The 16913-nt window shown below is 41.0% G+C and overlaps 1 protein-coding gene across 1 annotated transcript; it reads right to left on the reverse strand.

Annotated features, from left to right (window-relative positions):
• Positions 1-5372: 5372 nt before the first annotated feature.
• On the reverse strand, positions 5373-14464 carry gdf6a (growth differentiation factor 6a). Its single transcript, XM_086078315.1, has 2 exons — positions 10863-14464; positions 5373-7333 (listed from the first exon to the last, which is right to left on the reverse strand). The coding sequence occupies exons 1-2, from the start codon at positions 11221-11223 to the stop codon at positions 6381-6383; spliced, it is 1314 nt and encodes a 437-aa protein (XP_085934441.1). The 5' UTR covers positions 11224-14464; the 3' UTR covers positions 5373-6380.
• Between the last annotated feature and the right edge of the window lie 2449 nt (positions 14465-16913).

Below are 16913 nucleotides of genomic sequence, written 5' to 3' on the forward strand. Positions count from 1 at the left end.
TCTGGGGACAAGGAATGTCACCTCTCTGGCAGGGAAGGAACCCAAGCCGGACTTGCCTCCACACACAGCTTGGGTTCTGGTACCAATCCACTCTGGAGTTGCCCACAGTGAGAAGTGCAGAGCAGGTGTGGGCATACTTATTGCCCCCCGGCTAGGCGCCTTTACTTTGGGGTTCATCCCGGTGGACGAGAGGGTAGCCTCCCTCCGCTTTCGGGTGGGGGGGACGGGTCCTGGCTGTTGTTTGTGCTTACACACTGAACAGCAGCTCAGAGTACCCACTCTTTCTGGAGTCCTTGGAGGGTGTGCTGGAGAGCGCTACCTCTGGGGACTCCTTTGTTCAGCTGGGGGACTTCAACGCTCACGAGGGCAATGACAGTGAGACCTGGAGGGGCCGTGAGTGGGAGAACCCCGGATAAGCGGTAGATGGATGGATGTTTTTTGAGTGTAACATTCTAAAACTAAAATTGGCTCAAAAAGGAACTCTAATGAATAACCGGGTTGCTTTTTGGATTATTAATTTATTTTGACCCTATGTTTTGGGTCAAATAACCCAAAAGGTTGGGGCAGTTAATTTTTGACCCCCGGCAATTTAATTGGATTTTTGGGGGGTTTAAAATCCTCAAAAAGTTGTGTCAATCCATTTTCTACCCTTTTTTTTTTTTTTTTTTTTTTTTTAAATAGTGAATGAAAACATGCTGTATTGTGTAGCCGTTTTAATTTATTTGCGCACGTTTCACTCACATTTTAAGTCAATGTAGCACAAAGAAGGCTTTATTTGCCCTCCTACGGGCAGTGTCTGGACCTGAAAATACGGTACCATTGTTGGTTAATGACCTTCCCTCACTGTCCACTCAAGTTGTGGATGTGAATTGGCACTGAGGTCATGTCCTTGCCTTGCTCCCAAACATCAGTATTGTCACACTTAGCAGAGTAAATTTACCTTTGGCTCAAGCTCATTCAGAACCACACACAAGCTCACAGAGACTTCCAAAAACAACAAAAAAGATGCACTGCAAGCTGAACAGAGATTTGCTGGAGAATCTGTAAGTGTACTTGTTAATCAGGGATGACGCGGACAGGGTCACCATCTGTAACGTTGACCAGGAGTAGTAAATTGATGAGGAGAGGTGAAAGGGCACCCTCAACATTCCTTTAGAAAATAAACAGCACCAAAAAAAAAAAAGCATGCTTCTCTGGGCAGGTAAGCCAAGCAACTTGTACCTCTGTTTATAAAGCACAGTTTCCAAGCAATGTGTGCATCCCAATATGGGAGTGACTTTTAACGCAATTAGCAGGTTATCTTTGTCTTGTCTTCTGTTACCATATGGATTATTGTGAGGAGTACAGACATCATTGTGTTCCACAGAAGAAGAGGGAAAAGAGGGGACATGCGTTTCAAAATGGGGGGGGGGGGGGGGGCACTGCTTATCTCACTGGCAGTCTTCCAAGTGTGACCACTTTCTTTTAATTGTCAAATTTTGATTGTTGTGTCCAAATAGTTTTAAAAAATGAGCAAACGTGGCGATTATGGATATTTAGTTGTTGTTAAATGAGTTCATGAGAATAAATGGAAATTGTGGCGGGGGCGGGGGGGGGGGGCAACATGACCTTTGCCATTCAGGCACAAGCAAGTGTATTTAATGTTTAGGGCCGCCCCTGCCTTTGTGTTGGAGCCAGTGGTTCAATGAAAGGCAGCAGGAGGGGTCACTTCAGGCATCTGCTGCTCTGTCGAATCCCTCATCTGTCCATCTGCGTGCACTGCGGCCCTTCTGTCCACTCATAGCACTTAAATAGACACACACACGAGATCGATACATGGGGTGTGAAACGATTCAAGGACAGTTCGAAAATGGAAGGATTTGATTGGTTTAGCTCAGTGGGATTACGATTCAATTCTATATGGAACGGCTCCACTCGAGAGGCTACTTTTTTGTTGTCGTTTTGCATACATTTGAATGAATTTGTCAGCACTGTAAGAGTGCTTCGAAACGTGTCTTGATCAAATTCAAAGTGACTTCATTCCGTTTGGCTCCATGCACTCACATTTTTAAAATCCCAAAAATATTTCCCAGTTCAAACCGGTTTTTGACATAGTAATTTGGCTAATTCTACTCTTCACCTAGACCATATTCTGAACCTTGCATTGACCTGTCAAGAAAAAAAGCATCAAACTGTATCATAAATAGAGCCACGTATCAGCTAACTGTAACAACAAGAAGTACACCACACAAGAGTAGACAGAATCCCTCTGGAGCCAAGAGCCCCTCTAATGAGAAACATCATTACTGAAAATATGCTTGTGCTGGATTTTATCAATATAAAAGTCAGGCCTTGGCCAAGTGTCAGGCTCGTTTTCACTTTTCTTCTAGTAAGTTCTATTTCAACAAATTAAGAGTCTACCAAAGGATGTCATGATGCGCCTTGATTCACAGTTAACATATTTCCACTTGCTTTAGATGTGTTTAGGCTATCAGCAAGATGTACTGTATGTCGATCCTGATGAGAACATGACAATGATAAAGGGAAGGCTAAGAATGAAGAGCATTCACATTCTCAATGAGCCAAGATGAGTTTTATATCTTGGAGAGGCTCCCGAGATTCCCACTCACAGCATCACAATGCCGATCTTCACTTTTTTTTTTCTTTCTTTGGATCTTACCACTGCCCTAAAGAGGAGCCTTCACACACAGATGTGGGGTGTCAAGACTATTTGTGTTATACATTCTCCACATTTCTTATGAAAAGAACCCGACTCGTTGCCAATTTTGGTTTGCTTGGACTAATACACCCAAACCAAGTTTCAAATAAACACAACTCTTTTTCTGCTCTCTCTACTTCAGCAGAGGGACAATACGGCGGTTGTCATGAAGAAGTTTTATTGGAACATTTAACTTAAGGAGAGGGGGATTGAGCGGGTAAACAAAGCATTCCTTTCCCTTTCATCACCATTTAACTGTTCCCTTCACATTCGCTCTCACCTCCCAGCCAGTGCCCACCAAACCAGAAAACTTGTCAAATAAATATAAATCAAAAAGAAAAAGCTTATCCAATAATTTGGTGCTGAGTCGCTTAATCTCTCTTTGTTGCTTCTTCTCATTTCTAACCTTAATGGTGCCAACTATCTCCCAGAATGCTCACAGGAGAAGATAGCAAGTCTCAAGTAGCACCATGGCTGTGACGTTCCAGACATATAGCCTGGAGGGCCATTTGGTTATACTCAAGGGGATGGTTGTTGTGTCAGTCATTTGCCGCGCCTGCTAAAGAGTGCACTTAGCATCCTCTGTTTCCCCCTCACAAGCATGTGAGGAGTGACATGATACTGTACAAGAGTCTGGACAACATATAACATTTCAAAGCAATTTCCTAATTGTTTCCAGGCCAAGGTCGATAGCCTATATGGGAGCAATCCCTTTCTCTGCAACGTTTTCATCCACAGATTGGAAAACATTAAAGTGTTAAGTAAACTTGACCCAGGCGGGCTAATTCATTGGGAAATAGCTGGGCTTTCGTACATTCGCTGCCATATCAGTGACAGTCAGGCTGTGGATCCCCCCCCCAACCCACCCCCCCACCCCTTCGGACGGTCACCATATGTCGATGGCGATGTTCGCTAAATGGCTTTTGTGTAAAGTCGTTTGCAGCCATTTATGGCATTTGTTCTTTGTGGAGATTGACTGTTCCCAAATGACTGGCTCAAATACTTGAGAATTTCTAAGATGCTTCTAATGGCTATTGGTTAGTTCTAAAAAGTGTGTAAATCGTCTAAAATGTTCCCTTCGAGGTCCGCATTTAGAAAAACTGGAGGATGCAAGGACCACTTTGACATTGTCTGACTTTATTAAACACAATTAAACCAATCAATCAGGTAATAATGTACTATAGTTATATTATCGTTTTTATTTGTTTGCTTGTTTTTGCTTACTTTTAAGACTTGTTAAAGGGGAAGTCAACCCAAAAATGTCCTTTACAATAATATGTTGTATCATATGTTCCCCCACTAGTCCAAACACAACATTCGGATTAATTGCATTTGTGCAGTATGATTTAAGCAGCTAATTCCACCCATTTGTATCCATCTCAGGTGGCGGCCATTTTGCAACTTGCTCTAAACCTTGCTCATGGCTCAAGTAATGACCAATCACAGCTCAATTTCAGAAAACAGGTGAGTCGTAAGCAACTGTGATGTAATATTCAGTCAACAACAAGAGGCAAAATGGCCGCCCCCGAGATGGATAAATATGGGTTTTCTGTTTAATTCATATTCCACAAACACAATATTAATCAGAATACAGTGTTTAGTGGGGCTGCATTGAACATGTTATTGTAAAGAACATTTTAGGGTCGACTTCCCCTTAAAAGGTGATGAGGCAGGTTTTTTTTTTGTATAATTTTGGGGTGGCCTACAACCATGTATCCCACTAGAGTAGATCTACACCTGCTCTGACCAGAAATCCACATTCAGAGTCAAAACAAACAACAGCAACAACAAAAAAACAGCAATCACCAACAGAGGGAGACAGCCTGTTGGCACTCGCTAAAAAGCGCCGCAAGATCTTACATAAGAAAGGAAGTCATACTCACAAATTAGATGACTTGCACGTCAACTTTTACTTGCCAGTAAATTCTTTGTCATTTGAGTTTTAAAACTTATAGCGACTACAGCCCACAAAGTTGCAAATATTTGGAATCCACTTAATTGCTCTTCTTTCATAATCCTGTCATTCGTCACAAAACAGAATAAGCAACTGTCTTAAAGCCAATATTATTTAAGTTTTGAATGACCTCGTGAACTATGAGCATCAACAAAGACCTGCTAAGTTTGAAATATGCCATAAATAATGGTTTGATACTGAAGCCAGTTTAGATGTTAATATTAAATAACATTTTGCACTGACCTACATTGCTAACATTGGAAGTATTGTTGAAGAACACAAACTACTGTAAAGACACAAAGTATTTTTCAAAAAGTTTGCTTTTACGCTCATAATTTTAATGGCCTGTCTCTAGTCTTGCACACAAATTTTCAAACCTGAAATGAAATGAGAATGAGGCAAATAATTGAATTTTCTTATTTCACTGCAGTACGGATGTCCAACAACGTTTTATTGGCTTTAATACACAAAACATAATGAGGGTGGAAGTAATCCAAATACAAGACTTGTGGACTTGATTTTGAATTTTATTTGTACAGTAATGGAGTGGAACAGTATCCATTAATATATGAATATAGGTGATCTGATATATGCTGTCAAAGCTCTTTACACTGAATGCACCTCAAAACTGAGGTCCCATATGCAATGATGAGGTAGACACTTAATAATGGTATTTTCCACCCTCTGCAAAAAAAAAAAAATTTTAAAAAAAATTGAATACACCTTAAATTACTCTTATCAATGTAAGAAATATATGATTATCATGAAACTCTGTACATCACAAATAATAACATTATTATAGAATAGAAATTATACCGATTTGAGTGCATTTTGTATATTTACAAAGAAATGCAGTTCTCTCATTTCTTCATTGGGAGCACTTTGTAAAGTTATCGACTATACAAAATATTTACAGCTCAAAAATAATGAACAGCAGTGCATTCAAAGCTAATGTGCATTTAAATATCGCTTCACTTGCGAGTCTCTTGTTTGACATTTTCCTCACCAGAGCAGACAAACTTTCAAACATCTCCTTGGCGCAGTAAGCTGCGGAAGTGCATTTCAAAACGATGCAGACTAAAAGTTCACCTTACGCGTGTGCTTTTAAAAACATCTTTTTACAACAACAGAGGGTCAACAAGTTTGTTTTTGTCCTTTTCTGTCCACAAAAGCACACCATGACCCTCTCACAGCGCCTCACGACTGGTCTGCAGTCAGCCAAAAATCTCTTGAAGGCATTATCTCCTCTTCTCTGACTGTGTGTGCATGTGTGCGTGTGTGACATTCTCATCCCCTTTCATTTCTTTTTTTTTTTTTGTGCATAACATGCACGAGCCTTTAATGACTCCAGCCGGACCGAGGCAATTATGAGCTGGATGCACAGACCCAAAAGAGTCCGCCCTCCAGACAATATTGCACGACAAGAGCTTGCAAGTCCAAACGCTGACAAGGCAAAAAGCCTCACAGCACGAACAGGTGCACGGTGGCACCCGATGGGATTCCATCACACAATGGACACATCTCTGGGAAACAAGGGCCTGTTTGATGACTCGTCGGTTTTGCATGGTTGAGAAATAACACTTTAAGGCAGGGAGTGTGCATTTTTGTGAGCGGTGACTTGGAATAAATAAGCAAATATCGCGAGTCGAGGTATCCTGGAAGGACTTTTCCGCCCATCCCACAGTAACATCGTGGATTTGTATGTCTTTTAAAAGAGTTGAATGGCCGCTACCTGCACCCACATTGCTCCACCACCATGTCCTCGTACTGCTTGTACACCACATTGTTGCCTGAGTCGATGTACAGGATGCTGATTGGGCTGAGTTTGGTGGGGACACAGCAACTGGGAGGGGTGCTGTTGGGGTCCATGGAGTTCATGAGAGTTTGTATGATGGCATGGTTGGTAGGTTCCAGGTGAGATCTGAGCGGGAAGTCGCACACACCTTCGCAGTGGTACGCCTCGTAGTCCAAGGGCGCGATGATCCAGTCGTCCCAGCCCAGCTCTTTAAAATTCACATGTAACGCCTTTTTGCTGCACCTGGATTTGGATTTCTTCCCGTGTCTTTTCCCGTGGCGGTTGCTCAGCGCTGTCCTCCTCCGCCTCCGGGGCCCCTCCCCTCTCACCCCCCTGAAGGGCATCCCGTCCTCCTCCAAATCCTCCTCCTCCTCTGAAGCTCTCACCACCTCTTTCTCCTTGATAGACCTCCGCGACTTGATCTTCTCCTTCATCTCGTTGAACAAGTTCTCCCTTTTCTTGGAGCGGGTGTAGGCTACCAGAATGGCTTTCTCCTGCTGGGACCGCCCGCTCCTGTCCAGGCCCAACAGCCTGAGATCCAACTCGGCGTCGGAATTACCCAGAGTGACTCTGAGCTGAAAGCAGAGCTGGCTCCCTTTATGTTCATGATGATGATGATGTTGTTTATGAGATTTAAACATCTCCCACACGTCCAGAACCTCCCATCTGGACTTGGTAGAGTCCAAAGGGTCCAGCGGTCTGGAGTCCAGCAGCATGTCAGAGCTGCAGGGGTAGAGTTGGATATGGTAGAGGCCTGTCGTCTGTAAGTCTCCCAAAGCTCTCCTAAATATCCTTAATTCGGCCCCAACCAGCTCCTCTTTGTCTGAAAGGGTTGAGACATCAAACAGATACTTTTGTCTTCGCAGAGGAGGGTGCAAAAGATCGTCTGCAAGGATAAAAGAAGAAAATAATTGCAGTCAGATTCACTTAGGGTGTACAGTGTTCAGATGGGGGAGGGAGGGGACTCACAGAGGCCTTCGCTCCCCCACTCTGCCCCACCCACCCCCAAATACCCACGCTAAACCAGCCTTTAAAGAAAAAACAGGTACTCATCATGTTTACTCATGTTGTGCTTTAAAACACATCCTCCGTTCTTACATTGAAATTGTATTCATTGAAAATGTTACGTGTTTTACCATGCTTAAACTGTATTTTATTTATTACAGCTCAGCATTAAAATTTGGTTCTTCACAGAAACATAAAAATATTCAAATTTGAGTCATAACATTGAGACACTTGGAAATTCATGAAAAAGAGCACAACATGCGCGGAGTCATTATTTATTTATTTATTTTGAAGTCATTTTCAATTAATTGTGCGCCTGTTCAGTGTTCAGTAAGATACATTTACACCTGCGTTTGGGGAAAGGCGTATTTATCTATTTACTTATTTATTTATTTATGTATCTATTTTGCATAGCTATAAGCTCCAAACGTTTGGTCTTTCGCGCCATTTAATTTATTTTCCAGGACAGTCAGACGTGCAAATTAAACATGATATTTGATATGCAATTAAAGCACGCAGCGTGCAAGAATATCTGTTCTTCCTTGATGGCATTTGTTTTCTAGTTAATACTGCATTTCTCAAGCATTATAGTCGATTTCATTCACGCTATCTACATTTCGTTTTAATTGACATATCAAAGGATGCTTGCTTGCTTAATCTGTTTTTATGTTGATCATCTAATGAACGTAACTAATTTATTTATTATTAACATAGCCTATTTGGAGGAGTCGTGTCAACTTTTACAACAAAATAAGGACGGGTAAAGTTGGTGCTGCGCGTAACGGGCCAAAGGGAACAACAATACACAATTAATGCATTATACTCTCATGCAGAAGCCGCCGTGGGGGCTTGCATTGGGGCTGCAAATATTCCATCAATGTGAAGCTGTGGTAAGAAAAATACACAATTTGCAAAGCATAATGCAAATATCTGACCTAGAATATGTAATTCGCTCAATATGGATTTATAGCTGGGCAGACTTTCGGTAAACGAAAAGCTAGAGCAAAAGGGGAAATCAAAACTGAGCATACGACAGGTGTTTAAAGAAAAAAGTGGTCTTCAATTTTCAATGAGGTTTTTTTTTTTTTACATATAGCCTACACATTTCATGATGTGAAATTGCATTAAAAGTGTAATCATTACTCTGTTTAAATGCTATGTTTTCGGGTTGTAAAAATGCGGCCGAATGAACGCTTGCCTGGGTTGACCATGCAGCATAATATCAAAATATCAAACTTCTCGGAAAAATAAAAGTGACAAGGCTGCGTGCGCACATTCGTGTGATTTGTACACGCTATTCTAAAGAGATATTTGATTCTACTTGTCAGTTTCCCTCCGTGAACCCTGCCGGGTGAAACAGTAAAAAAACAGATTGAAACCTTGTGCTTATTTCTGTGACTTGCGCGTCTGGTCTGCATTACGTTTCTACCTTTTTTTTTTTTTTTAACAAGACCTTAAGCAAAATTGAATACAAGTTCACCAAATAATTAACAGCCTGAATTCCCATATTTCTCATTAAAGCACTTTTCCTCTTATATTTCATCCCATCTTGCCAACGACAACATTCCCCTTAAAATGCCCCTTGAACGGACTGGGTGAACAGCCTGTTGAAATTACTGACATATTCGTGTTGACAGACAAGAATGTACCAGCTTTTCTTAATATCGAGATTCCGTTAGATGACTCAACGCAATTTTTGGCGCAGGTCAACAAATGCAAATACAATTTAGCAGTAAGCCTATTTCATTGTCAATTTAAAGGCAGGGCTGCGTTAATGAGATATAATTACACCGCTTTATGTCTGTGTGTGTGTGTGTTTTTTTTAAACGTTTGTGATCTTGAATTATACGATCAAGAACCACCTCAAAACTGCATGCATAGTATTTTAATTTTAAAATAGTATAACGGCCACTAAAAATATTATTTATAATCTGCAAATACACACAAAACACGAAGTATAGTTGGTGCGTAAAGGCGCAGCGCATGCATGCTTGTGCATAAAAGCAGGCCTCAATCGGTCATTTTGACTTGAGTTTTATTCCCAGTTGAGTTAAATGCTGCAGGTTACTTCATAAAATGCAACACTTAAGGGATTTTGGGAGGACCATTAAAAGAAAGAGAAGGTGCTGGACGGAAAGAAGTATATTTTCCGTAATAAATTGTAATTGGTGAGAATATATATATAATACAAATCACTTCACAATAGCTGGGGGAAGTGGCTAGTATTTTTGGTTGGTTGGTTTTATTTAGGCTATTTGTTGATGTATCATCGTGGCCGAATGTTCATTACGGAAGACGACAATGTTTGATATGTTATGACATGAACACTCAATTAGATCACTGAGTTCAAATACTCCAATCAGCCGTTCGATGCCATGCGGCTTTCAGAGGGTCCCAGCTCCGGGTCAGAGCCAGTGACACACCACATCACAATCACGGGACAAGAGTGCCGCATTTTTTCCCCTTTCAGTTCACTGCAAAAAGCAGACACAAGTACGAACTCGAAAACTCCTGTTGTTTTGTGTCTTAGGAGCTGGAATCAGTATATAGTTTATTTTTGTTTTTGACTAACAAAACGAGTCAAATAGCCTATTCAACGTGGAGCTGGAATCAGTCACTGTGTCGTTTTAGTTATTTTAATTTTTGACTGCGTGTTTAACCAACTGTAAATAGCCTATTGAACTTTTCGAGCTTGTTGAACCTTTCATATAAAAATGCAAATCACTGGAAAAATCAGAAAGTGCAATTAATTGAATGAACTCATTGGCAGTGTAAGAAGTAAATTAAAAATATGCACTTTCCAGGTTTGAATAAATATAATATGGTGTGTGTATGGTGTATAGGGTAGCCTATTGCATTCCAATTAGGCCTAGATTACACGAGAGACTTGAACTTGCTTTCGCATGAAAGACTCGAACCACTTGCTTCCACACTATTAATGGCTCAAACACCTGCTCCTCACACCAAGTTTTCTCCACTCCACCTATATGTGAAAATGTGCAGTCAATTCATTTCCATCCCAATTTGGGGGTATGTTGGGCAGGCAAACCACAAGTGGTGTGCAGGTAGCTTTACCATATGGAGGAAAGTTTCCTAAATGGAGCTTCTTCTTTTTTTATAAGCCTGTACTGACACTAATTTACAGCCTTCGTTTTGAGAGCGTCTCAATTAGTGTTTTACTGTCGTGTTACCCAGGGGTTAAGTATAGTAGCTACAGCGAAAGGGAAAAGTCACACGTTTTGTGCATATGAGCAAAATATGTATCCGCAGACTGATCCATAAACCCAGTTGAATAATTTGTTTATTTTTCTAAAGTGCGCTATTTCTTCTTTCTTTATGTCAGGTTGTTCCCCCAAAAAGAAAGCTTTGCAAGATTGATGTGACTGAATTGGACGCGGCCCAAAACCAACCTGTTCCTCTGTCCACGAAACTTGTTATGGTGTTGGCAGATTTAGAGGAGCGGAAAAAGCTGGCGTTAAGTCCGAGCTTCTCCGCTGCAGAGTACGTCCTGTAAATGGAGAGCATGTACTCATGCGGCACCACATCGTCCTTCAGCTCCTCTTTGTGCTGGCTCATCATATGATGGGAAGAGGCGAAGATGTCTTTTAGGAGTTTGGTTGACCTTTGTCCGCCCTGATGAGGGAGCCTGGTGCCCCTGTTCCTCTTCGGGGCAGAGGGAGAGATGATAGCAGCTGACTGGAAACATGGTATATTCCAAAGGAAAACAAGGAGCAGGCCCACATAAAGCGTAACAACTCGAAATGCAAACATGGCTGGAGATGTCGAATGTCGAGAGACTCGTGTATGTTTCCTTCCCTGGGATGGAGGGGTCCGCCTGAGCCGGAGATGGTCTGCGCGTCAGGGTGTGAGATTTCTTTGCGCCCTCGAGAAGTGCGTTTTGCGCTCTGGACTCCACACAAGAGCAGAGCCAGTTAGGCCGATTGGAACACGCCCACACGGTCGCCCGGTCGGTGCTTCCCAATTTCATGACATCCACTTGCAAACGCGGAGACAAAGGCCATACTAGCGACCCGGGAATCCATGTGGGAAAGTTTTTGTTGTGGTTTCAATGTTCATCTATTTATTGTCTTCTTGATAGATCTCAGCGGGGAGAGAGAAAAACATGTGTGATGAAAAATACTCGGATGCTCTTGAAATCATTCGTAGTTGATTATTAAAGACCCGTGTTGAGCAAGCATTTATTTTCAAGTTTAGTAAAGTAAAGTCCGAAACGTATAGCAATGAGGGCATGAGATAGGCTAATAGTGCATAATGGTCTTTATCATAAAGTCGTTGGGGACTAAAGCCTCCAAGGACACATCCGATCAGATTAGATAAGATTTTACGTCCAAAATGTTGAAAGCATACTTTATAGTTATCATAAAGTTATGTCAAAATAACCATTCTCGATTATGCAACCATATGGCAAAATATCTTTGCACGTACTTTGCATTTAATTGGTCACATGACATCTGGATGTTATGAAGCGCGATCGAGCACTCCATTAATTACCAGAATTGAATGCACTGATCCTTGCCCAACTCAAACCACCAGAAAGAGACACTACTCTAGGTCAACGGCACAAAGACATTTAGAATGACTTCAGCGACCTCTAGTGTCTGAATGTTAAAAGTTCAACTGAACTACAAACTGGTCAACTCGGCCTCCTGTTTATGTAAACATGTCTCATGCTCCATATGTCCTGTATGATATGTAAAGGTCAATTAAATATATAGTCTACACTAATTATACAGGTTAATTTTAATGCATGAAAATATTGTAGAAAGGGCAACGTGTAATTTTGTGTTACCGTTACTGTACTCACAGTTGTGAACATTGTTATACTTAACAAATACCTTGTGTCCTGCCTGTCATGTTGTGCCATTGATTACCTGCTCCGAGACAAAATGGAAATCATACTTGCAACATTAGTCACATTTGATATATGCTGTATAGGCGATTTAGCTAATAACTTTGTACTTTGTCCTCTCTTGCTGCACACCAGTGTGTTTTGGTGACCTAATAGAAATTAACAATAAAAACTTAGACATTCATATTTAGAAAGGCTGGGATTTACCTGTGTATTAACTAATTACCAATTTGGCTAAAAGGAAATGGGTTGAAATCAGAGAACATATTATATTTATCAATTATGTATAATAATAATTAAAAAATTAATTAAAAAAATAAAAAGTAGTATCCTAAACAGCTGATGTACAAGACATAATTTATTACATAGGCCTACATTTAAAAAAAATAATAAAATAAAATAAAAAGGTAGCAAGCATAAAATAAATAAAAAGCTTACCCTGCCCCCATCCCCCACTCATTTCTAAGATGGCGTAATAGGGCCACGTATAAATATGTTTTTTTAGAGGGGGGGGGGGGAATATTCCGAGAAAAACCGTGCAAATTTGTCACTTTATAAAGAAGCTAATTTGCGACGTAGCGTAGCTATAGTCTAATCATGTGAGGATTCGTTGGTGGTTAATGGGACACTGTTTATAAAATGAAAAGGCAGGATGGAGACGGATGTATTCTTAATTTAAATTTTACTCGTCATACACGAGAGCTAGAGCGACTTCCTGATCCCTTATCAGCTGACTAACACTATCCAATCAGATGATAGCATACCATAGGTAAATGCAAGTGATGGAGAGCAGCAGATTCGACACATCAATTTAGATACTTGAACAAAAAAATACCAAAATGCATGAATGTGTAAATAATAATTCTGGAAAAAAAAATGTACAAGTAAATATACATTTTAACAAATTAACTTAAATGCTTGATCGTCCGGGTGTGGACCTTCGCAAAGTGAGGCGTCTTTGTCGCTGGCCAGTGGCCGTACACAACGGTTCAAAGAGCGAATGCTTAACATGATATGGTTAATCTATGCTAAAGCAATTACTATCTCCTTATTTGGAAACCCGACCGAAAAGTATTGGCACCAACAGTCGAGTAGTACGCTACGTGTATTTTTCGTAAGTTTTTTATTTTTTTTCTCTCGCAAACCTGCCACTATATAAAGTGACAAATTTGCCACTTTAAAAACTCGATAATTTGCCACTTTTTAAGGAAAGAAACTCGTAAATTTGCGAGTTTATAAATTGGCAAATTTGCCACTTTATAAAGTGGCAAATTTGCAAGTTTTTTTCTCGGAATATTGCCCCCGCTCTCTATAGGTGGCCCTAATACGTCGTCGTACATTTCAATTTCAACTAATTTCAGCTGCATGTATCCATGATCTTGTTTTTTCGGTCACAATCCACAGCACGAGACCATAGGTGAGGGTGGGAACATAATGTAGATTGACAGGTCAATAGAGCGCTTTGCCTATTCGTCACAATGAGTTGACAATGAGTTCACATGGCTGCAGATCCTGCACACAATCTGCCTTTCAATCTCCTGCGTCATTCTTCTCTCACACGTGAATAAAATCCCAACATATTTAAATTCTCGCATTTGGGGCAGGAACTCATCCCCAAACCGGAAAGGGAACTCTACCCTTTTCCAAATGAGGACCATGTCCCCAGATTTGCAGATACTAATTCAAATCCCAACCTTTTGACAGTACACATTTTTTAGCAAGAAGGTGATTGCGGCATGGAGCCAACAAAACCACATCACCTGCAAAAAGCAGAGATGTGATACAGAGTTGACCAAACAGTAGTATTGTTGTCAAAACTACCACACCGAGACCAAGACATCAGTGAGACTATAGAGGGGCCCATAACATTTTACGAGTGGCGAGTCTCGGACACAATTTTTGCGGGCATTTAAAATATGAATTGCCGTTGCATGATGTGGCAATGTTGCAAAGTGCAGCCCATTAAGCCCTCTGCCTTGCTTGCTTAAAACCAGGAAATGGGCGTGTGCACTTGAGTTGTTTGCTGCATCGCTGTTGGCCAATCAGATGACAGTGAATACACGGGTGCTCAGCCCCAAACGACAGGCGCTTCAGAACCACGTCCGAGATGGTTCTGAAAAGTGGTTTTATTATAACCGTTCGGTCTGAAAAAGTCTAATGGTCTAAATAATAATGAATAATGCCGTTTCGGTGTAGAAATAGGTGAATGGAAAAACGGCACAAGTCCCCACTTCACAATGGCAAGCACCCTGCACGTACTTTACACAGTTTGATCTCCTGTATGGACTGACTCTAGGAGTCGATTTCTGTGTGACTCTCACACGCTGAATTTAAAGGGAATGAGAGGAGCCTCTTCCATTGGCCATGAAGCTCGTCGAATGTGTTCACACCCACAACACCGCAAATTTCACATTTCTAACTGTGCGTGACTGTGAATATACAAAGTACCAAAAGAAAGAAAATGTCACCCATGCGCACAGTTTTACTGCGGTTTGCGCTCGACTGGACTAGCACTGGGCAGGAATATAGAGCCCGCAGTCTTCCCTGCATGCACTGTCATCACTAAACCCAATCTAGTAGGACGTAGGCACAACACCTGTTCACCTCCCATGCAGGGAGCAATAAGCGAAGTGTGCCGCATTAAGTTTGCGCATGCGTGAAAATCAAAAAACAAAACAAAAAACTATCATACAAAGCCGTCATTTGAATGGCGGCGAATGGAGCGTTGAAAGTGTTTGCGTAACTGCACACCTTAAAGCTGGCAAGCATTGTTTAAACAACTTGCAGCCTTAAGTGACAAAACGACATGTGCACTTGGTGCCATTTTTAACTGTCCTAATGGAGTTTATCAGCAAAAACAAAAACAAAAAAACACCATTGCAAAGTTGGAGAAGACGGAAGTGTACGCTTGTAAACCTCTGTTCACTCTTCCCAATTTCCGGACAGAAAAGAAAGATCCAAACGGACGTATAGAGGCTAAAACATTTTTTTTTTTTTAAACACATTTATTTTGTCAATATCCTTAAAGCGAGGGAGCATACGGAAGCATCACGAAGCTTGCTAGCGGACATACGTAATGGAGTGAGAGTCATTTAAGAACCTGCTTCAACCTTCAGTGAAGAAAGCGTCGACCCGTTTCTTGGTGTTGTGTCCTCGGTCCAACTCTCGGTATAGTGCACACATTCAGTCAAATAATAAGCACTTAAATAGGCTTAACTGTCGTGTCCCGGCAGAGGGCAGTCAGTAACGACATGCTATTCATGATTAAAATAGATTCAATAAAAAATTTAAAAAAAAATTCCAACGTTTGAAATGGTCCAAATCAGCTCTTCCCCCGTTAGACTCCATACGTTTTCAATGACAAGTTGGTAGCAGGCTACCAGCCGACCTACCCATAATGCACCGCGCTGCCGAGATGCGCACTTTGCTTATTCAGGAGACATCCTAACCAGATGGTCAAGCCACCTTCTGGCTCATCTCGATGTTAAAATGGGGCATAAAGGACTGTCTGGAGGGGGAAGGCTATGGAGGTAAATTTGGTGCAAAACTAACTTGTGCAAAAAATTTGTACCTGTAGAAAAAAGTCTAAATTTGTATCTGTAAAAGTCGTGATTTGTATCTGTAAAAAAAATGTGTGCCTGTAAAAAAATTTTTTGTGTCTGTAAAAGAAATTTGTACCTGTAAAAAAAAAATGTGTATGTGTAAAACAAATTTGTATCTGTAAAAACAAATTTGTACCTGTAAAAGTCATGATTTGTATCTGTACAAAAAAAAATTCGTACCTGTATTAAAAGTATAAATTTGTATCTGTAAAAGTTGCGATTTGTACCTGTAGAAATGACAACTTGTAGTCAAAGAAGTCGCCACTAGGAGTCACAAGTGGGTTTTCTGCTGCTGTACTGTGACGTGAGTTTTGCCCCAATTGTTGCGCTACAAATGTAGCAAAACTAATTTGTACTTGTAGAGCGCCTGATTTGTACTTGTAAAGAAGGGGGCGGGCTCTGGTGCAATGAAGGGTTGTTTTGACCAATCAAGTGAGAAGGATTTGAGCGGGCGGGACTCGCGGAAGGATACAAGCAGGACACATCGTCGCCAACCAACATACATATTAAGAATACTTCAGTCGACTGAAGTATTCTTCCTCAACATACATATTAAGAATACTGAAGTATTCTTCCTCAACATACATATTAAGAAGTATTCTTAATATGTATGTTGGTTGGCGACGATGTGTCCTGCTTGTATCCTTCCGCGAGTCCCGCCACCGTCGTTCGCTAAACCAATGAGGTTGCGCTCCAATCCGCTCAAATCCTTCTCACTTGATTGGTCAAAACAACCCTTCATTGCACCAGAGCCCGCCCCCTTCTTTACAAGTACAAATCAGGCGCTCTACAAGTACAAATTAGTTTTGCTACATTTGTAGCGCAACAATTGGGGCAAAACTCACGTCACAGTACAGCAGCAGAAAACCCACTTGTGACTCCTAGTGGCGACTTCTTTGACTACAAGTTGTCATTTCTACAGGTACAAATCGCAACTTTTACAGATACAAATTTATACTTTTAATACAGGTACGAATTTTTTTTTGTAC

The sequence above is a fragment of the Leptonotus elevatus genome, chromosome 6, assembly GCF_054856555.1.
Source record: "Leptonotus elevatus isolate MCC_2025b chromosome 6, RoL_Lele_1.0, whole genome shotgun sequence".
NCBI lineage: Eukaryota > Metazoa > Chordata > Actinopteri > Syngnathiformes > Syngnathidae > Leptonotus > Leptonotus elevatus.

Excerpts from the sequence above, each read along its gene's own strand:
- gdf6a (XM_086078315.1), bottom strand. The coding sequence starts at position 11,223 with ATGTTTGCATTTCGAGTTGTTACGCTTTATGTGGGCCTGCTCCTTGTT. Across the intron at positions 7,334-10,862 it reads TTTCGTGGACAGAGGAACAG|ACGATCTTTTGCACCCTCCT; the intron begins GTTGGTTTTGGG and ends TTATCCTTGCAG.